Below are 19,099 nucleotides of genomic sequence, written 5' to 3'. Positions count from 1 at the left end.
ATTGCAACATCAAATGGGTGGGATATCTTCTATTCGTAAAATAGAATGCGTAAGGGAGGGTTGGGAAGTTGGGAATCAAACACTTAAAAGCGCAATCCGAGTTCGTATTTTAGAGCGGTCATTTGCTGAACGGTCAACTGTCCTGGAGCTGCTTTGTAGGGTAAACATGGATGGGTGGCCGGACTGAGGAATCGATTGACAGCACGGGAGAATCCGCCATGTTCCCCCATGTTGATGAGGATAATTTCGCCATCATCCTCTGGATCTACTTGTTGACGGAAATTTTCCAGCAGAATATTGTCATAGAACGAGTGAGCGAATCCCACAAGTTTAATGATGCCTTGATGCTGATGGGTCGTGAACAACGTTTTGGCCCGATCATAAATCGTTTGCATTTCACTCGAGTTCCATTGAATTAATCCTTGAGGGTCGTGGAAAGACGCGATCAGCTTGCTCTTGTAGTACTTGTTAATGGCAAAGATATTTTCCAATTCGGCCTCGGTCAAGGTAGTGAATTCAATGTCCACATACTCGCAACCCCAACAATGAGCCCACCGGATCAGATCCAGGTACAACTGCTTTTTTGCAGGATCAAATTGACCGGCTTGAGGGAAGGTGCGCACGGTAAAAATAATGGGGAAGGAAGGCGGAAGCAGAGTACGGAAAGTCGCCAGCTGATCCCCCACTGCAGAGATTGTATCGATAGTTTTGTCAAGTAGATCGACTCGAAATTCAATTGCATCGGCGCCTTCGATCCATTGTTTCATGAGGGACGAGGAAACCTCATTGTAATCCGGTACTGTGGGCGTAATGAAACAGCTGGCCTTTTCACCGGCAGGGACAAACCGGGGACCGCGGACCATCCGTTCCAAAAAGTCAAAGCCATTCTTGGCTTGTTTGTCTTCGCCGAGACGTTCCGGAACCGGACATTCGTACATCCCCGGCCACAGGTCAAGAGGTGATGTGCCTGCCACTTGAGGAAAACGGAAACAGAAAGAGGGAACATTGGTGGAAAGTGATTTTAGCTCGAATTCGTAATCATAGACGACGCAGCAGAACATGGATTTTTCTTCCGCCAACTTATCCATGCCTCCGGAGAGCGTATACTGATACTCGTTTGTTAGCTTCCATGCGATCTTATCATTCACACCTATACAGTCTGGGCTTGTAGTAATGACCAGGGGCGCTTTGAAGAGTTCCTTTGCAGTGGTCACGTGGTCAGGCGGTGGAGGGCCCGCCGTTAGCCCAACATGACGCGTAAGAATGTCTTCAATGGACTGATCATCCACGGTAGTGGCCTTTTTCTCGAGAGTGGTGCCGATGGAGGATAAAAGAACAATCTTCTTTCGAGCATCTTGATTTTTCTTATCAACCTTCATCGTATCCATGACATCCTGCAATGGTAACCGTTGTCGTGTAGCCGAATCAAAGGCGACAGGTAAACCGTAAGCCGCCAGACAATTTCGCAACCGTTCAACAGCCTGCTGGTCGCAGTGATTCAAATCGCATGCCAGTTGGGCTTCGGCTACCAAGCCGACAGAAACGCATTCGCCGTGTAACCAGTCGGGGCTAAGAATCTTCTCAAATGCATGGCCCAACGTGTGTCCAAAGTTCAAGAGTCCGCGCAATCCTCCTTCACGTTCATCGCTCGTTACGACGTGGGCCTTGACATTAACAGATGCCAAAATAATTTGCAACAAATAGGTTGCCGCATGACCTGACAAGCAACCTTCTTAGACAAATATAAACAAAAAATAAAAACAACGGATGGCAACCTACTATGCTGCGCTTCTTGAACGCTCTTTCGAACAAGATCAACATCCTTTTCCAATCGTTCAAAATCAGCCGCATTCCATATCGCTGCCGTCTATTGATGCCGTTTTTTTAGATTAGGTGTGAGAAATCATTAGTAGATGATCTCTCGGTTGCCGAGCCGAGTATTACTATACCTTGATTACTTCGGCCATGCCGTTGACAAATTCACGTTGGGGAAGTGTACTGAGAAAACTAATGTCCATGTAGATCCGTTTGGGTTGCCAAAAGGCCCCAATGAGGTTTTTTCCGTGAGGGGTATCAATGGCGGTCTTACCACCGATGCTGCTGTCCACCATAGCAAGTAAGGTGGTTGGAATTTGAATGACCGGGATGCCGCGCATAAAAGTAGCCGCAACATAGCCGACAAGGTCGCCTACCACACCACCACCGAGGGCCAGCAAACAAGTATCACGGTTGCACGCTTGTTCCAGCAAAAAATCTTCCAAGGCATCCTTTGTGGCGCGCGACTTGGATTGTTCCCCTGGCGGCACCACACGAGTCAGCAACCGCTGGGTTTTGCCGAGTTGCGTTTCAAACGCTGCCAACAGTGCCGTCAAGTGAAGCTTAGCTAGCGATGTATCGGTAACGATCACATAAGTCGATGCGGGTACGGCCTTGGTGACATCCTGTGCAATATGAGAAGCCAATCCCGACCCCAGATGAATGACATCAGGCACATTCAATACAGGCACTGTAACAATTTCAGAAGCTGTTGTGACCATTAGTAAAAGTAAAGAAAGAGAACCAATAAAAAAGAGAGGCAGAAGAAGAGGAAAGAAACCCAATTCTAAAAAAAAAGACGTACCAGTTATGGCATAAAGTGGATCTCAAAGTTACAAAAGGTGGAGGCTGTCACACTGAATTTATAGTTTGACTGCGCAAGGTAAACATTATCATCATATGAGATAGTGTATAGATCAACAAATAGTACGTCCTGTGTTTGTCTTCATAGACACTTTCATTGTCGAATGCCACAGAGACGTCAGTATCTCCATCTGTACTTGACAGGCAAGGTATTATATCCATCAATGAGGGTACAAGGAGATACTTTGTACATATTAGCATCCTTCTGGAAGAACATACCGCTTTGAGCGGTTTACTTGGCTTTTTGTATAACAGGTGATCATGTGCATTATTTATGACTGCATCGACATCATAAGAAGCTTCACAATGTCTGCTTTCGTTGCTGCGCTTATCATTGTGAACGCTCTTATTTATCAAATCAGTTACCAAAAGCTACCAAGCCAAAGTCCAAGGTTTTGTTTGTTTATTCGAGGGAATGAGAATACGCAAACCCGTTTCGTCAAACGAGAAAACGTCAATGCTATGTTTGCAATTTGCAGTAGTCTTGCTTTTGGGGGAACAAACTATCATGGTACGGTAGAATAGCGAGGAATAGGAGACTATATTTTGGATTGAATTACATAAAGAGATCGGTGCCTGTTTAGGCCATATAGAGATCGATCAACTCATCAGAGGCATTCAAATGATCCATTTGCTCCGAACATTCGAGCAGACCAAGTTTGATGACCGATTCGAGCAAAAGCAGCGATGTAGGGAATTGCACTGCTTCACTCAATTTCTTGCTGGCAGATTTGGCAGATTTCTTATTTTCTTGACCGTCTCCGTCACCATTCTCCTCCTCCTCTTCTTCTTCTTCTTCTTCGTCAAGCTCAGGATCATCACTCCACATCTCAATGGCAAACCAGTCGGCTTCTTGTAATTCGCTGCGCTCAATTTCGGGCTTGGCTTCTTTGGTAGTCAATGCGGTATCATCCTCGGTGGCGGACAGTTCCTTGGAAGGTTTAGCAACCTTTAAAACCAAGACGGGCGCTTTCGAATCCTCAATGTTCAGTAATTGGCCACTGCGGGTATAGTACATGCGCTTGACACTAGGCACTGAGAATGAAAGAGTTTTCCCGGTCTTTTGGCCTTGTTCCAATTCTTCGTGATATAATCCATCATCGAGGTCTTCAGTGATGTTAAGCGTATAGTCAATGGGATCATCGTTGGTCTTCTTTAGTTCCAGACTACATTTATGGAATTCTTCTTTCCAAGTAAATTCGGCGCCGGACGCCGCACGTACATTGGCGGCGAAAAGGCAATATAAACGAAGTTGAAAGTGATAATGACTCAGTCGTCCGTATCGAGCATCTTGAAGAATCGATGAGGTTTGCACAAGTTTGGATCGTGACACCATTGGTTTGTCGCGCTCTAAACTACGCAAAGCCAAATGCAGCGACGGCACCACATCGTCCACATTATCCAACAATCGCTTCAACCGCACAAGGATGTATTCCGTGTTATCTTTTTTCTGTGACAATTCTTCCTCCATTTCGGCCGTAAAAGCATCAATCTCTTGTTTAAGATCGCGGCACATCTCCAATGCAGGTTCCAAGTCGCGGTGACCATCGGCGACACTCCGCGAAATAATATCGATGGTGGGCTACGATTGACAAAGTTGTCAGCTTGGGAAGGTTATCCGACAAGGTGATTCCAATCCTCTTTTGTTACCTTTAAATTTTTGATTCTCAAGTCCAGTTGTCGCTGACGAAGCTCCAGCTCGCGTGTTTGGTGTTTGTTTTTCGGCTGAGTGGTTACATAGGCAGTGACATTGCGCTAATGAGGCCAATAATCCCGTCAGGCTCGGTTTCAACAAAAATGACGTGATATTGCAAGCACTTACAATGGCGGCATTGGTGGCATGGTTCAATGCAATTCGTGACACGGTGGTCACGGTGGTCATAGCCAACTTGCCAAATAGATCTTCCAACGATGACATTAACCAAGCAGTTGGTGGAAGAGAATCACTCGCAGGTCGAAAATTCAGTAAAACTGGCGGAACTTTTTTATGTTATCTGGCTTTTTTTTTTCAATTTCATATTGCTGCGGCTCCTTGTGCTCAGAGTCGTTATAACATCAGTGACAATCCGTTTAGTCTTCGAAAAACAAGACGACGGCAAGAATCTCTGATTTGATCAACATTCACCAAGCGGGGAACAAGACTTTCTTTCCGATGCATGCAGCCATAACAATGTTCCATGCATGGCGTCTGCAATGCAAGGCTTTTTTATCCAATGGTTGTCCGAGTTGATTGGTGGATAGAATGTTTCAGAACGACCATTCACTTGTTTCCATCAAAAAACGAGATTAGGATTTTTCACTATCCATCTCACCTAGGAAAGACTTAAGGCAATGATGGAGTACAATTTGGGACCCATTGGATTTGGATTTTATTTAAACAAATCCCTATAGCTTCGGACAGACTAGTTCCGAGAGAAACTAGGGTCAGTGGCTGGAAAGACAAAAATAAGAAAGCAATTTCGTTTTCCCCTGAAATAAGCTGACATCGACATTGTCATTTTATTACAAAGTACCAAACCTAGAGATGAATGATCAATGAAAAAATATTTGGTATTTTGAGAATCGGATAAAGGTGAGCGATAAACGTGCCACCAACTCCTTGCAATAGTGTTCCCTTTCAAGAATGGTTGGTACTCCGCTGCTGGAATTGAATCTCGCGTTTCGCATTTGTCCGAATCAGCAAGCCGATCCCTCATTGTGCACCGAAAAAGAAAGGGTTATCGATGGGAACGGGAGTTTTATGCAGCGCCTTGACCAACCCGCCCCAAAGACATTATCGGATTTTCCCGTTTCTTTTTTTTTTTATTTTTTTTACAGAAAGAAAAAAAAGCCTATAAATACTTTTGTCCATTAATCTTTCACTTTTCTTTACCGCGTCTTTTTACTGTATTCTTTCTTTGTCTTCGCTACTACTACTCGCGTGTAAACATGTCATCCACTCAACAAGCCGCAGACCCTCCGGTCGAGACCTTCCAAGAAGAAGTGGAACCGGGAAGAGTATTGACCATGCCTGCTGACGGTACCGGGTTGACCGTACTCGATCCCTGGTTAAAGCCATTTAGCAATGAATTGCGTCAAAGGTAACCTGGAAACTTCAGTTTCCCTCCGGTTGCGATGTTGAATGCAAGATGGGAATCACTGACAACTGTTCTTTTTTCTTCTTTTTTTTGGTGCTCTCGTAGATATGGATTCTTTAAGGAATGGAAATCGAGAATTGAGGAGTCAGCGGGTGGTTATGATACGTTTACAAAGGGATACGAGTATTTTGGATTCAATGTACTGCCCGATGGGACCATCACTTACCGAGAATGGGCGCCCAACGCTGAAACGGCCAGTTTGGTGGGCGATTTCAGTATGTCTACCTTTCCCGAATATGGATGGTTCATTGTCGTACCGAGCACTCATTGTTTGTTAAATAGACAATTGGGACGTAAACGCCAACCCCATGAAAAAGAACACTTTTGGTGTGTTTGAAATCGTCCTCAAGCCGCTTTCCGGCAACACCCCGAGAATTCCACACAACTCCAAAGTCAAGGTAAGCTTTTTCTTCTTTTGCAGATGTCTGCATTTGTCGCTCGATTGTTTTGCTTTTATGGTTGTGACTCTGACGCTAATCGGTGCCAAAAAAAATTCTAGATCACCATGACGCTTCCTGGCTCGGGAGAACGAATCTATCGCTTGCCAGCATGGATTCGACGGGTAACACAAGACTTGAGTGTGAGTCCGACCTACGAAGCTATCTTTTGGAACCCAGAGAAAAAGTACAAGTTCGTTAATCCTAAACCGAAACGTCCCGCCAGTCTTCGCGTCTATGAAGCCCACGGTAAGTCTCATTTTCCATGTTCCCTCTTCCTCAGGTTCCCCTTTCACCATGAATGACTTGCGGTGCTAATTATATTTCAATCAGTCGGTATCTCATCGTCGGAGCCTCGCGTGGCCACTTACAAAGAATTCACCAAGAACACCTTGCCTCGCATTGCCTATTTGGGTTACAACGCCATCCAGCTTATGGCTATCATGGAACATGCGTATTACGCTTCTTTCGGCTATCAAGTGACTTCCTTTTTCGCGCCCTCATCGCGTTATGGTACCCCCGAAGATTTGATGGAACTTGTCGATACCGCTCACAGTTACGGCATTACCGTCTTGTTGGATATCGTCCATTCTCACGCATGCAAAAACGTGGACGACGGTTTGAACATGTTTGACGGTAGCGATCACTGTTATTTCCATGAAGGTGGTAAAGGACGTCATGAACTTTGGGATTCGCGCTTGTTCAACTATGGCAACTATGAAGTTTTGCGTTTCTTAATGTCCAACTTGCGTTACTGGCTCGATGTTTACGGCTTTGATGGTTTCCGTTTCGATGGCGTCACCAGCATGCTTTACAAGCATCACGGTATTGGCTTTGGATTCTCGGGTGATTATCATGAATACTTTGGTGATTCCGTGGATCCCGAAGCCGTCATGTATCTTCAACTTGTCAACGACTTTTTGCACTCTCGTTACGCCAACATGATCACCATTGCAGAAGGTAAAAAAAAAAAAAAAAAAAAATCAACCTTGGATTGTCACAGAACCACAAAGAAAATAAAAATGTCAGGCCATCCTTATCTAACCTTGTACATACTTTTCCGTTGATAGACGTTTCGGGTATGCCCGGATCTTGTCGACCCGTTCGTGAAGGTGGTGTCGGCTTTGATTATCGTTTGGCCATGGCTATTCCCGATACTTGGATCAAGATGCTCAAAGAAGTATCCGATGATGATTGGAAAATGGGTCATCTCACTCACATTCTCACCAACCGTCGATATTTGGTAAACTTATAATAACTGGGAGTACGATGTTTCGAACAGCTCATTTATCGTTGCTTCTATTTCAAAGGAACCGACGATTGCTTACTGTGAATCGCACGATCAAGCCTTAGTCGGCGATAAGACAATCGCGTTCTGGTTGATGGATAAGGAAATGTACACAAACATGAGTGACTTGACAGAGCTCACCCCTATCATTGATCGTGGTATGGCTTTGCATAAAATGATCAGGTACGTCGATGCATCATGTTCATGCTTATCAAAGCCAATGGATTCCTAATATTTGTTGCTTTACGGCCTATAGATTGCTGACGCACGGTTTGGGCGGTGAAGGTTATTTGAATTTCGAAGGCAACGAATTTGGTCACCCTGAATGGCTGGATTTCCCTCGCGAGGGCAATAATTCGAGCTTCCATTACACTCGCCGACAGTGGAACGTGCTTGACGATAAATTGTTGCGATACAAATATCTGAATGAATGGGACCGCGCCATGCAACAAACCGAAGAAAAGTACGGTTGGTTACACGCTCCGCAAGCGTACGTCTCACGCAAACATGAAGGAGATAAGGTTATCGTGTTTGAACGAGCGGGAGTCTTGTTCATCTTCAACTTTCATCCTACACAATCGTTTACCGACTACCGTGTGGGAGTGAACGAACCCGGCAAATACAAGATCGTCCTTGATTCGGATGATAAGAAATATCTCGGTCACGGAAGAGTCGACGACAACACCGATTTCTTCACCACACCCGGCAACTGGGATAATCGTCAGAATTGGTTGCAGGTGTACATTCCCAACCGCACCGCCTTGGTTTTGGCAAAGGCAAACTAGCCCAGCCGTCATCGATAACCCTACTTTGCATTATGTGTTCTTAAAAAAAGGCACACACGAAAAATAAAAATAAAGCTCACTGTGTTCATTCTGTTTGTTTCATTATATACAACGTTCCCTACTTCACCTTGCTTTTTGTCTATTTGCCGATTTGACCCATTTTGCACGCTGTGGGACACACATACCCCGGTTTTTTCCTAAGAACTTACACGTAAAATGAGACCAACCCATAGAACAAAGCGATATGAAAATGCGGAACATACAGTTGGTGAGGGCAGCGGACAATTTTCTGTACGTAATACTCTAGCAAGTCAGGCCATTTCGAACCGTTGTACTATTTTTACCTATCCATAACGCTGATTTCATCCAACATCCAACATCCAACATCCTGCTTCATATATTGGAGATACTATTCTAAAATGCAAAAAGTTCGAATCAATTTAGTTTCTACTTTTCAGATGTGAATGATAACAAGATAACCAAATGAGGAAAACACCTTTTAAGACCGTCTTCTGGCCAATCACCAATGAGGTCATTGAATTTGTAGGCCCGCTTCCCAGGAGGATCTGACGTCCGTACGACCTTCTCACCCAAAGCTTATGTATTGTTTGCTCGAGTGGATAAGGTTAGAATTCATTCAATCAGGTTATGTCCAGCTAACCAATACTGTGACTCTATTTAAGAGTACGTGGAGATTTCACATGCAGACACTATATTTGATCAAATTTTGCATTAAACACCAACCTTTTTCTTTTTTTTTTTCCCATCTTCCATTTCATCTGTAACATCCCCTTTATCATTTTATCATTCGTTTATTTTCCATACAATGGAACCGTGCAATCAATTTACAGTAGTGCCGTTGGACGACAAATTCGTGCTTCCGGGTGTCATTACTCGGATTGTCATCCAAGGCACAGAAGCCATGGCGTTAACAAAAAACCATTTTCGAGCCGCCAAACATGACCAGATCTTTTTGTTCGCATGCGTATTGCTGTCACCAAAAACTGCCAGTGATGCATTCGCGGATACACCCGATGATCATCACGTACCCTGCCATGTCCCCCTGTTCCCAATGAGCAATGTGTCAAACATGGACTATGCAAAACGAGACGGCCAACGCTTGGTTCCTGCAGCCGCTCAACGACGCATTTTATCACATGGTTGTCTAGCACGCATTGTTCGAGTTCAGAAACTGGATAAAGAGAAATTTGGGTTGTTCATTCAAGGCATGTCACGGTTTAAATTGGAGATGCTGCTTCCTCATGAAGACGGTCTCACTGCACGTGTAACGATCATCCATGATATCACAACGTCAAGTACAAAAGAAACGATGGATGAACTTCGACATACGGGTGCGCAGATATTAGCCCGTGCGCCCAGTTTGCAAATCCCTTCACCAACTCAGCGTCAATTAAGTAGCATTTTGTCATCCAACAATGCATCCTGGCCGACGCAAGCCGTTACGGTAGCAGAGATACTAGCCACCATTGCAGACATCTCTCTGGAAGAAAAATTGGAGATACTACAGCTAAGAGAAACAGGTCATCGGATAATGACCGTGGTGAAATGGGCCAAACGGTCTTTGAATGCAAGTTGCGCCATCCAAAATAATCCTCTGCAACCACCTAACGTGCTGTCTTTGCATATTGACGCTGTAGACTGTGCATCTTACAGAACGAATCTATGCCACGGTGTATGCCAATGTCAGTCAACAACAGCGCGAATTTTTTCTTCATCAACAGGTACCGCCTTGCCTGAATCATCCTGATCGAATAATGACCATGTGACTATGATACGGTGATAGATGGATAACCTGCAGTCTCAACTGGATGACGGGGAGGAACAAGACGATGACACGATATTGGACTTGAAGACTCTGCATACGAAGTTGGTGGAAGCGTCCATGCCAGAGAAAGCTGTCGCGGTAGCTCAACGTGAGTTGCGGCGTCTCAAGCAATTGCAACCGACGTCAGGCGAATGGATGATCACCTACACTTATTTGGATTGGATGGCCCACTTGCCATGGAACCACACCTCAAACGATAGAGTGAATATCATGGAAATAAGAAAACAACTGGATGATGATCATTTTGGGTAAGCCTTGATGCATTGCATAAATTTTTATTCTGTGTTACTTAAAAAGTTGGCAGTCTGAATCATGTAAAGAAGCGGATTGTTGATTATCTATCCATTCGACGTATGATTGACCAGCGCCGGTCACCTATTTTATGTCTGGTCGGACCAGTAAGTCAATTCACGTCATGTTTTTCTCCACTCTCTTACCAAAGTATCAGCCAGGTGTAGGGAAAACCTCGGTGGCGCTCAGCATTGCATCAGCCTTGGGTCGACGGTTTCATCGCATATCTTTAGGTGGGGTTCGAGATGAAGCAGTTATACGGTAAGACGCTTTTTGACAGATATCAACCATGGATGGCATGTCTAAATTCGATATAGAGGCCATCGACGGACGTACGTGGGTGCCATCCCAGGCGTCATTATTCAGGGTGTACGACGGTGCGATGTAAAGAATCCACTTTTCTTGTTAGGTAAATGAATTATTCAATACCTTTTACCTTTATGCTTGCAAACCTAAAATCCATTGACATCAAAATTAGATGAAATTGATAAATTGGGTGACTCCAATAGGAGCGGCAGACCAGGTAACAGAAGAGATATCAATTAATGTATTTTCAGAATGAAGACAAAGTATTGACTGGGATGGTACAGCGGCAGCCTTACTTGAGGTGCTGGATCCGGAACAAAATGAGACCTTTACCGATCATTATCTTGGTGTTGCGTTTGATCTGTCGCAAGTTCTGTTTATTGCAACAGCGAACAATCTCAACGCAATCCCGCCGCCTTTGCTGGATCGGATGGAAGTAATTCGTTTGGGCGGTTATACCTTGGACGAAAAGCAAGCGATTGCGCGAAATCATCTGCTCCCCAAACAAATGAAAGAGCATGGACTCTACGAGCATCAATTGGTCATTGACGATCACGTTTTGTCCATCATTGCCGAACAGTATACAAGCGAAAGCGGTGTTCGTGGATTAGAGAGAAGACTCGCCGCCGTTGTACGCGCCAAGTGCATGGAACTAGCAGAACTGCATCCCATAAACGATAGCAAACAATACAATCCGTATGTCACTGAAGTCGATGTTGAAAGTATACTTGGGGTAAGCTGATATTCACGCGTGCCTATACCAGCTAAGAGATTCTCATCCATCCAAAAAAAAAAAAAAAAAAATAGGGACCACTTGACAGAGTGCTCAAACTAGAAACGGCCCATGTGGGCTCGGTGACTAGTCTAATGTACTTGAGCAGCGGTCAAGGTACTGTTGCCTTTGTGGAAACGGCAAGAATGCCAGGAAGTGGCAAGCTTGTAGTGACGGGGTCAGTGGATGAAGCGACCAAGGAATCCGTCATGATTGCATTATCTTGGATCAAATCCCACGCTCCTCCCCTGGGACTCACTTTATCCCGATATGCCAATATAACCGATAACCAGGCAATCCATGTTCATTTCTCGAATAAATCATCGTACCATCATAGTGCAGACGCAGGTAAGTCCATCTTGCACACCAGCACCAGTAACTCCTCTTTATTTCCCCACAACATTCAATGATGTATGTGTAGGTGTTGCCATTGCCATAGCCCTCATCTCATTATTTTCTGGATCCATGCTATCCACGTCGTTAGCCATCACGGGAGAACTCACACTTCAGGGAAATATACTTCCCGTAAAAGATGTAAAAGAAAGAGTGGTGGCTGCCCATCAGGCTGGTATACAAAAGATCATTCTTCCGCTACGAAATCAACCACATGTTCTTGCCTCCATCCCCGAATCCATTCGACATAAAATGCAGTTTGTCTATTGCAAAAATATTTGGGAGGCCATCCAAGCCTCGTTCAATCCTTCGTTAAAGATCATCAACTACGATTCATCCCGAGCTCGGGAAAGCCATTTGTAAAATATAAATATACCCGCCATGACCAGAAAAAAAACTTGTCTCTTGCACCTGTTTCGCTCCGTCTCAAAATCATCCAAAATATTCATGATGAATGGACTCGATAGGCGACGTTGAATAATATATTGTGTGTGTATATTCGTTGTGCGTCTCATGAAAACTCTAACTCTTTTTTTTTCTGACAGTTGTGGGCGGAGGGGTTTATTTGGTCTTGATCATTCTCAAGGGACCGGGAGAATATTTGTAGTTATCTGCGTATGCCTTCTTGACCCACTTGACGGCCTTCGGTTCTTGGACATAGTAGTTCCAGCCTGGACAGAAAGTTTAAGTTCAATGTTAAATTGCAATCATGGTAATTACTTCAATTCAATTTGTATTGCTGTCAGGCTTTTTTTTTACCTTGCTTTTCAGCGAAACGAATGGCCGATTCTTTGGATGTGAATTTGATGGCAAGAGCTTGCTGATAATCGGCACTAGAACGCGGTAAGGAGGTAACGAGAAAAAAGTATGTTGTTTTGAGTTTGCGAGAACGTAGAGAAAAGTTCAAATGGATTGGTCTGTATTACCTTGAAGCCCAACCAATGAGAGGATTTTCCCAACGGTTACCCTCTTCCAAGATGTCGAAATCGATACGCCAGTGTCTTGTGCCGTTTTTGCCGCTTTGAGTAGCGGTTTTGGAGGGGCTGAAGATGCGGACGGAACGTTCAAGGAGTTCCTCTAAAAGTGAATGAGTTAGGTGAGTGATAACTGTAGACTTCATAAAGGCCGCCATGGAAGTTTGTGGGATGCTTTACCAGGAGCTCCGGAAACGGCGTCGACGCTGACAACAGGTTGGTTATCGGCGTGAGTCACGGCTTTGCTTTGGCTGGAAGCGTAACGGAGAGCGACGGCAGGTCGAATGAATGAACGAGCTGCGGCCGCACCAGCTTTCACGATGAGTGGGGAGGACATTTTTATTGAAACAAGAAAAGCGGAGAGGATAAGCGATACACCTGTTTGGTGGTCTATAATTTTTTTTAATTTTTTGTTTGTTTACTGGCCAATCCGACGGACATTCGGGTCTGTAAAAAAACGCGCCTTCACCTTTTGCACCCAAAATCATTCGAACCCCCCACACGTCATCATCAAAAACAAAAAAATTTGTCACTGGCAATTTTTTCAAGCGCAGCTTACCAGAAAAGACTTGGATGTGGTCTTTGGTGTTGCCTTGGGCGACATGGAGGAACAGAACCCAGAACTAATCTGGCAGACCAGAGTTGATGTACGTCATGAGAATACGATTCATACTTACTGCCGTGTCATTATTCAGTCCCTAAAGCTAGTACGACAGAGAATCCAGTTTTTCGTATGTCTGCGTCTTTTTTTTTGGCGGCATTATGATGCGTAGTGATGCGTAGTGATGCGTAGGGAGTGATCCTATCATTCCCCACACTCCTTCTAAGCTTCCAAATTTCGTAACTTCACACTTCGTATAATACGCTATGATTAAAGTTGGCTTAGTTAATACACGGAGTTCTATAATTTCTACCAACTGCAAAATCGCAGGAACATTTGTGACCTGTCTCCAAGGAAACGGAAATAACTCCACGCCCATTATTCGTACATAGGTTGCAAAAATTGAGGATGTTTAGCATTCTACCGCAAAACATTCGACAAGACATATATTTTTACCAACTCGATGCGGTGCGACTGATTTTGCTCCCAACTTGTGTGAGTTCTTCAAACTCGTGTCGGTAACCGTGCGCTTGTCCCGCACATGAGAGTTCCATTTATAACTCTGGAAAGCTGTATATAATCACAAGTTGTGTATCTCAGTACTGTAAATTATGTCAGATCGCCCACGAATTCACGGAATTAAAAATGGATGTACTTGCTTGTAATCCATCTGAATCGCACCTTAAAGCAGCAGCTATAGCATCTCAAATACTGAAAATCATCGCCTACAATAATTCTTTTGTGTCATTGCCCATTCTTGACCTTATCGCAAAGGAACGTCCTTTGATCTGCCTTGGTTCGGATATTTTCTCGGAATCACCGCCAACTAAAAAAAGGTATCTGTTGATCGTTGTCACGGTAATGTACATACTGTACCACTCGAAAAGCGGATCTTAGGATGCTTCACATATTTGAGCATAGGCATTGACCCAGAAATGTGGCTTGAGTGACACAAAGTGCTGTGGCACTTGGAATTGCATCATTTTGATCATCAATGGAAGAATAATCAGCGTTTTTACGTGATTGGAAATAACCTTTTGACTACAAAAATGCCCGATAGATAAATTGTCAAGAAATAAATAAGAAAATGTGCATACCGCACAAACACAATCCACAAAACATGAATAAAAAATGGAAAAAAAGGGGGGGGGGAAGAAGATCTAGCTTGATTTGTAAGCATAAATTGGTAATCATAGATCATAAAGCATGGAGCATAAATCATAGGGCATAGATCATAAGCATAAAGTTTGAAACCGGACGTGTGTATCTGATAGTGTTGATACGATTACTGATAGGATGAATCTGGTTGACGAGTTAATTCAACCCCACCCAATAGTGACCGTGCGTGATGTGGGTCTTGCAGCATCTTCTCAAAACGAGATTCATTTTTCTCGACCACCAATGCTTTGAGCCAACGGATCTCACGTTCCAGCTCTTGTACGCGTGCTTCCAGACGTATCGATTTTTCTGTCATTTCATTGGCCGTTCGTTGCAATGCTTGTTCGCGCATCTTCTTTTTGATTCGAAAACGAGCACTTGCGGCTGTATTGCGTCTACGCTTGTCATCCTTGGATGATGACCGCTCGCCATGGTGCCCATCTCGTTCATCGCCTATACTGCCGTTGGCACCACTGCTTCCTCCACTCTCTTCTTCATCCGTGCCAGAGTAAAGACTTTGATTGGAAGACGAGGGCACGATTTCAGGTGAAATACTTCGTGGGAACATCTTTTGCACCGACTTCTCTTTTTCTCCAGCATAGTTCGGTCTAGAATCGAAATGAGTCGGGTTCGGTAACGTATCATCGAGTAACGGCAGACTGCTGCTGTCCAGCATCATGTTCCAAAATCTCTCCATATCGGGTTTGGGTGAGCTGGCAGCGGAGGAACTTGTGGCCGACGGTGCCGTGGGTGGTCGATACGCCGTCGGCATGGATCCCGTCAAAGACGCGTGGTGAATGTTTTCCGTTGTCATGGCGTAGTATTCTATAGTTTACATGGTACGCGAATCGACGCGTTTTCGTCAATTCATTCCCGAAAAATGGGACTTGTCTTGTCTTCACTTACGTTGCATTGACGCACCACTATTTGAAGATACATCCCCCACTTGAAGGCGGTGAAATTCGTCAAAGGTACGTAGAGCATGCTTTTTGGGAACGTCATGGTGCGCATGACAGAAACAGGTTTTATTGACATCATCCGCTTTATTACGGTTGCTGCTCTCGCCAGAGTTGCCCGTTGCAAGGGATACATACGGAATCGAGCTATTCAACTGCTTCAATTCGAATTGATACATTACTTGAGGTATATGGAGTCCCACCAATGACCAACTAATATACCTGCTCCTCTCGTTGATAACTCATGATTTTTTTCCCCGGAAAGATAGGTCTACACGCAGTACCAAAAAAGATGAACAAGAAAAGGGAGCAGAGGGATAAAAATAAAAGAAGAAAAAAATGCCAAAATCAAAACGATGGCGCAAGTGCAGGCACAAAAAAACTTTCTAGTTTTAATTGGAGAGATTCTGGTTACGCTTTTTTCAACCAAGGTTACATAAACGAACAAGGGAAAAAGGGAGAGGCAGGCATCGTTAAAAAAAAGTCATCATTCATACCATTTACAGCTTAGATAAAGTGTCTATTGTCTGAAAAATGAACATGAACGAGATTGATTGGAGAATCACTCGCATGCGAGATGGATTACAAATCACGTCATTGCCCCCCATGGTTTTGTTCGCAGCAGTCATTACCATATAGGGTATCTGAGTCTTTACAAAGCGGATTCTTTTTTTCTTTTATTGGTAAAGGGTAACTGGCAAAAAATGCTAATAGGATGATGACAGGAGAAATAATAACGCAAAAAGAAGAAGAACGAAGGTGGAAGATAGAAAAGAAGGAGAGAAGGGATTTAAGAAGGAAAGCTCAAAGGTGAAGAACTATCACCGATCGTATAAAAAGAATGCACGGATTATCTAGTGTGTAAGAATGCAGTAAAAAATATAGCAAAAAAAAAAAAAAGGGTAAAAATGACAGGCAACTATTCGTTCTACTTTGAGTGAATGCCGTAGTCCCAGATCCTCACGTCGCCATCATCGGATGCAGATACAATCTTTGTATCGCTTAATGCAACAGCAGTGACAGGACCATTGTGGCCTTCCAAATGATGCATACACCGTCCGCTTTCGGTATCCCAGACCCGGATGGTTTTGTCGTGCGAACCAGATACGATGCGAAGTTTATCGTAAGCCAAGCTCCACACGCCTTCCACATGTCCAAAAAGAGTTCGAAGGCAGGTGCCGGTGGCGACGTCCCATAATTTGATCGTGTTATCCAGGGATCCGGAAAGGACAATCGGAGCATCGGATGAAGAACAACTACTGCTGGTATCCATGGTGTCCGGCGTTGCACTGCGGCGATTACTCGTGGTGGCACATCCAGGCTGAAATCCGGTGGTATTGGCGCCTCGCATCGTCGTAACACCCGATGAGGCTTGCTGCTGTTGTGCACTGGTCCGCTGAGCTTGCTGAAGCACCGATGCATCAATGTCAAATTGATGCGTGAAACCAATCGGACTTGGTAATGCCACTTGCACTTGTCCAACGTGACCACGGAACACACGGAGACATTCGCGTGTTTGAAGATCCCATAAACGAATCGTGGCATCGTCACTGCCAGACACCAGCATGTTTTCACGGAAAAGACGAACGGAATTCACCCATTCCGTGTGGCCGGTCAAGGTACAGCATTCGCCGGCCTGAAAGTTCCATACACGAATTGTTCGATCGGTCGATCCACTTGCCAGTATCCGCGAATCAAAATGCAAGCTCAAAACACCGCCGGTGTGGCCTTCGAGGGTTCGTATACATTGGCCGGTGTGCCAATTCCAAATCTTCAAGGTATTATCCATGGCTCCCGTAACAAGCTTGGCGTCATCAAACTGAAGTGCACGAACGCACCGGGTATGACCTGTGAGTACGCGAACCTCTTGCCCTGTTTCCATATTCCACACACGAACGGTTTTGTCATACGAGCCGGTCATTAGCACATTCATTAAATCGCAAAACTGTACACACATCACGCCATCGGTGTGACCGCTTAATACACGCAATCTGTATTTGTCGTTGCGCCAATTTCGTTCGACAATGAGCCGTTCGCTGTAAACATCCTTCCAAGGTCGTCTAGCCATTTTAGGCGTGGCGATTGGAGAAGCTTCTGTAGCCGAGGAAGACGAGGCGGGGTAAATATTGTTGCCATCAATCGCTTCGACCGACGACCCGTAACTGGTCTTTGCTCGTTTGGGGGAAGGTGTAGGATCGAAGGTGGTGGAGGGGCCACACGCTGTGCGGAGAGGTGATTCATTCACAGAGACCGGAATGGTGGCCGATATTGGCCGTTTTCGTACCGCCGCGGATCGTTTTTTATCCAGCAGAGGTAATCCCCATCCACATTTGGCGCATTTCTTATCAATGTGTTGCTCGCACATGCGATGCCACAGGGTGTCGTCATCGGCCAATTGTTTCCACGTTTGCGATACTTGTGCGGCGTGACAAAGTGATTTGGCGTCTAGGTAAGAGAAGACTTGGAGCGAGACTTCGCGCGGTAGAATGGAAATAAAATCGATCCGTAACAAAGGTTTGATAGCGTCATGCAAGAACGACAATTGAGGCATACAGCATGTTGACAAGATGCCTTTAAGAATGAGCGTACGCTGATCGGCCGGAGCGGCGGAGAAAAGCGACCAGATGTGCGTAATGGCCACCCGATCGGCAGTAGGTAACTTTTCCATTTGCTGAAAGTTAAAGGGAGAAGAAGAAAAAGGACAAAGGTCAATAATCTGTATGGGTTTAAAAGCACTGTTAGTCGTTTTACCTTTTGTACATCTTGAAAATTAAAAGAATCAGGCATCCTTTTCCGGACAAGGTCAGGACGATGCCGATAACACAGCTTTTGCGGATTGGCGACTTGCGATGGAACGTAGCGGGACAAAAAATCGTGAATGGCAGATCCCTGATCGTCTGCGAGGTCAGTCTGCTCCTTGGTTTGAATGAACGGCTCTGACATGTTGGTCACGGAGGAGGAGGATAGTAAGGAAGTGAACACCTGAAGGGTTAGACTGAAACCAACCAAAAAGAAAAAAGTGAATGAAAAGATGAACCAATCACGCCAATAAACAGTCACGGTTACACAAAGCTTGTTTTTGACCGGCTTTTGAGAACCCTGCCGATGCAGATGACGAAGGAGTGCCTACCTTGGTCGATTTTGTTATTTAGGTTTGAACATTGTAATCTCACATGGATTAAAACTTACTACTTGATCACCAACTTGAGCACAATTATATAGGCTGTGGATATAAAGAGTGCACTATATGTGTAGTTGTGGCACAGAAACCTTGTGTTTATGCAAACTCTGTTAAGGCGCCAACAAGGGGGTCCAATTGCGTGGGAAGAGATTGCTTTATGCTTGATCATGCCATACTGTTGAAAATGACTGCATACAATAAATGAATGATGACAGAAATCACAAGGAAGGATAACGTGTGAAACATGTGGCAGGTAAATAGACCGAAATTGTTTATGCCACCGTTATTGAACATA

The 19,099-nt window shown here is 44.6% G+C and overlaps 6 protein-coding genes across 6 annotated transcripts; 2 read left to right on the top strand and 4 right to left on the bottom strand.

Annotated features, from left to right (window-relative positions):
* Positions 1-83: 83 nt before the first annotated feature.
* On the bottom strand, positions 84-4,597 carry BYT42DRAFT_613251 (uncharacterized protein; the record flags this gene model as incomplete). Its single annotated transcript, XM_051571713.1, has 6 exons — positions 84-1,717; positions 1,780-1,867; positions 1,950-2,524; positions 3,322-4,261; positions 4,330-4,434; positions 4,502-4,597. 6 exons carry the CDS (start codon positions 4,595-4,597, stop codon positions 84-86), a joined length of 3,438 nt encoding a protein of 1,145 aa, XP_051424758.1.
* An 867-nt stretch (positions 4,598-5,464) lies between these two features.
* On the top strand, positions 5,465-8,414 carry BYT42DRAFT_566655 (1,4-alpha-glucan-branching enzyme GBE1). Its single transcript, XM_051568005.1, has 8 exons — positions 5,465-5,759; positions 5,862-6,031; positions 6,099-6,214; positions 6,316-6,502; positions 6,587-7,213; positions 7,324-7,496; positions 7,564-7,724; positions 7,798-8,414. Exons 1-8 carry the CDS (start codon positions 5,608-5,610, stop codon positions 8,324-8,326), a joined length of 2,115 nt encoding a protein of 704 aa, XP_051424757.1. The 5' UTR covers positions 5,465-5,607; the 3' UTR covers positions 8,327-8,414.
* Positions 8,415-9,017: 603 nt separating this feature from the next.
* Positions 9,018-12,391, top strand: BYT42DRAFT_566654 (ATP-dependent protease La). Its single transcript, XM_051568004.1, has 10 exons — positions 9,018-9,914; positions 9,985-10,068; positions 10,131-10,420; positions 10,477-10,570; positions 10,621-10,724; positions 10,781-10,872; positions 10,942-10,986; positions 11,054-11,502; positions 11,577-11,889; positions 11,963-12,391. The coding sequence occupies exons 1-10, from the start codon at positions 9,153-9,155 to the stop codon at positions 12,295-12,297; spliced, it is 2,568 nt and encodes an 855-aa protein (XP_051424756.1). The 5' UTR covers positions 9,018-9,152; the 3' UTR covers positions 12,298-12,391.
* BYT42DRAFT_566651 (ETC complex I subunit conserved region-domain-containing protein) lies at positions 12,130-13,343 on the bottom strand. Its single transcript, XM_051568003.1, has 5 exons — positions 13,089-13,343; positions 12,861-13,011; positions 12,694-12,767; positions 12,311-12,605; positions 12,130-12,197 (listed from the first exon to the last, which is right to left on the bottom strand). Exons 1-4 carry the CDS (start codon positions 13,243-13,245, stop codon positions 12,496-12,498), a joined length of 492 nt encoding a protein of 163 aa, XP_051424755.1. The 5' UTR covers positions 13,246-13,343; the 3' UTR covers positions 12,130-12,197; positions 12,311-12,495.
* A 1,200-nt stretch (positions 13,344-14,543) lies between these two features.
* BYT42DRAFT_566648 (uncharacterized protein) lies at positions 14,544-15,772 on the bottom strand. The gene has a single exon (XM_051568002.1). The coding sequence runs from the start codon at positions 15,479-15,481 to the stop codon at positions 14,795-14,797; it is 687 nt and encodes a 228-aa protein (XP_051424754.1). The 5' UTR covers positions 15,482-15,772; the 3' UTR covers positions 14,544-14,794.
* Positions 15,773-16,509: 737 nt separating this feature from the next.
* On the bottom strand, positions 16,510-18,714 carry BYT42DRAFT_566639 (quinon protein alcohol dehydrogenase-like superfamily). Its single transcript, XM_051568001.1, has 2 exons — positions 18,375-18,714; positions 16,510-18,294 (listed from the first exon to the last, which is right to left on the bottom strand). Exons 1-2 carry the CDS (start codon positions 18,564-18,566, stop codon positions 16,552-16,554), a joined length of 1,935 nt encoding a protein of 644 aa, XP_051424753.1. The 5' UTR covers positions 18,567-18,714; the 3' UTR covers positions 16,510-16,551.
* Between the last annotated feature and the right edge of the window lie 385 nt (positions 18,715-19,099).

The sequence above is a fragment of the Radiomyces spectabilis genome, assembly GCF_025331425.1.
Source record: "Radiomyces spectabilis strain NRRL 2753 chromosome Unknown BYT42scaffold_5, whole genome shotgun sequence".
In the NCBI taxonomy this organism is placed as follows: Eukaryota; Fungi; Mucoromycota; class Mucoromycetes; order Mucorales; family Radiomycetaceae; genus Radiomyces; species Radiomyces spectabilis.
This window is presented reverse-complemented; position numbering and strand designations above follow the sequence as displayed.

What these genes read in the sequence shown, in the direction of transcription:
- BYT42DRAFT_566655 (XM_051568005.1), top strand. Translation starts at nt 5,608, where the DNA reads ATGTCATCCACTCAACAAGCCGCAGACCCTCCGGTCGAGACCTTCCAA. An exon ending in CAGTTTGGTGGGCGATTTCA is followed by an intron (nt 6,032 to 6,098) that starts GTATGTCTACCT and finishes TTTGTTAAATAG; the next exon opens with ACAATTGGGACGTAAACGCC. An exon ending in GCTTTGCATAAAATGATCAG is followed by an intron (nt 7,725 to 7,797) that starts GTACGTCGATGC and finishes TACGGCCTATAG; the next exon opens with ATTGCTGACGCACGGTTTGG.
- BYT42DRAFT_566654 (XM_051568004.1), top strand. Translation starts at nt 9,153, where the DNA reads ATGGAACCGTGCAATCAATTTACAGTAGTGCCGTTGGACGACAAATTC. An exon ending in AATTTTTTCTTCATCAACAG is followed by an intron (nt 10,069 to 10,130) that starts GTACCGCCTTGC and finishes ATACGGTGATAG; the next exon opens with ATGGATAACCTGCAGTCTCA. An exon ending in TTTTATGTCTGGTCGGACCA is followed by an intron (nt 10,571 to 10,620) that starts GTAAGTCAATTC and finishes CCAAAGTATCAG; the next exon opens with CCAGGTGTAGGGAAAACCTC.
- BYT42DRAFT_566651 (XM_051568003.1), bottom strand. Translation starts at nt 13,245, where the DNA reads ATGTCCTCCCCACTCATCGTGAAAGCTGGTGCGGCCGCAGCTCGTTCA. An exon ending in CTCATTGGTTGGGCTTCAAG is followed by an intron (nt 12,768 to 12,860) that starts GTAATACAGACC and finishes ACCGCGTTCTAG; the next exon opens with TGCCGATTATCAGCAAGCTC. An exon ending in TCGTTTCGCTGAAAAGCAAG is followed by an intron (nt 12,606 to 12,693) that starts GTAAAAAAAAAG and finishes CTTTCTGTCCAG; the next exon opens with GCTGGAACTACTATGTCCAA.
- BYT42DRAFT_566648 (XM_051568002.1), bottom strand. Translation starts at nt 15,481, where the DNA reads ATGACAACGGAAAACATTCACCACGCGTCTTTGACGGGATCCATGCCG.
- BYT42DRAFT_566639 (XM_051568001.1), bottom strand. Translation starts at nt 18,566, where the DNA reads ATGTCAGAGCCGTTCATTCAAACCAAGGAGCAGACTGACCTCGCAGAC. An exon ending in ATTTTCAAGATGTACAAAAG is followed by an intron (nt 18,295 to 18,374) that starts GTAAAACGACTA and finishes TTTAACTTTCAG; the next exon opens with CAAATGGAAAAGTTACCTAC.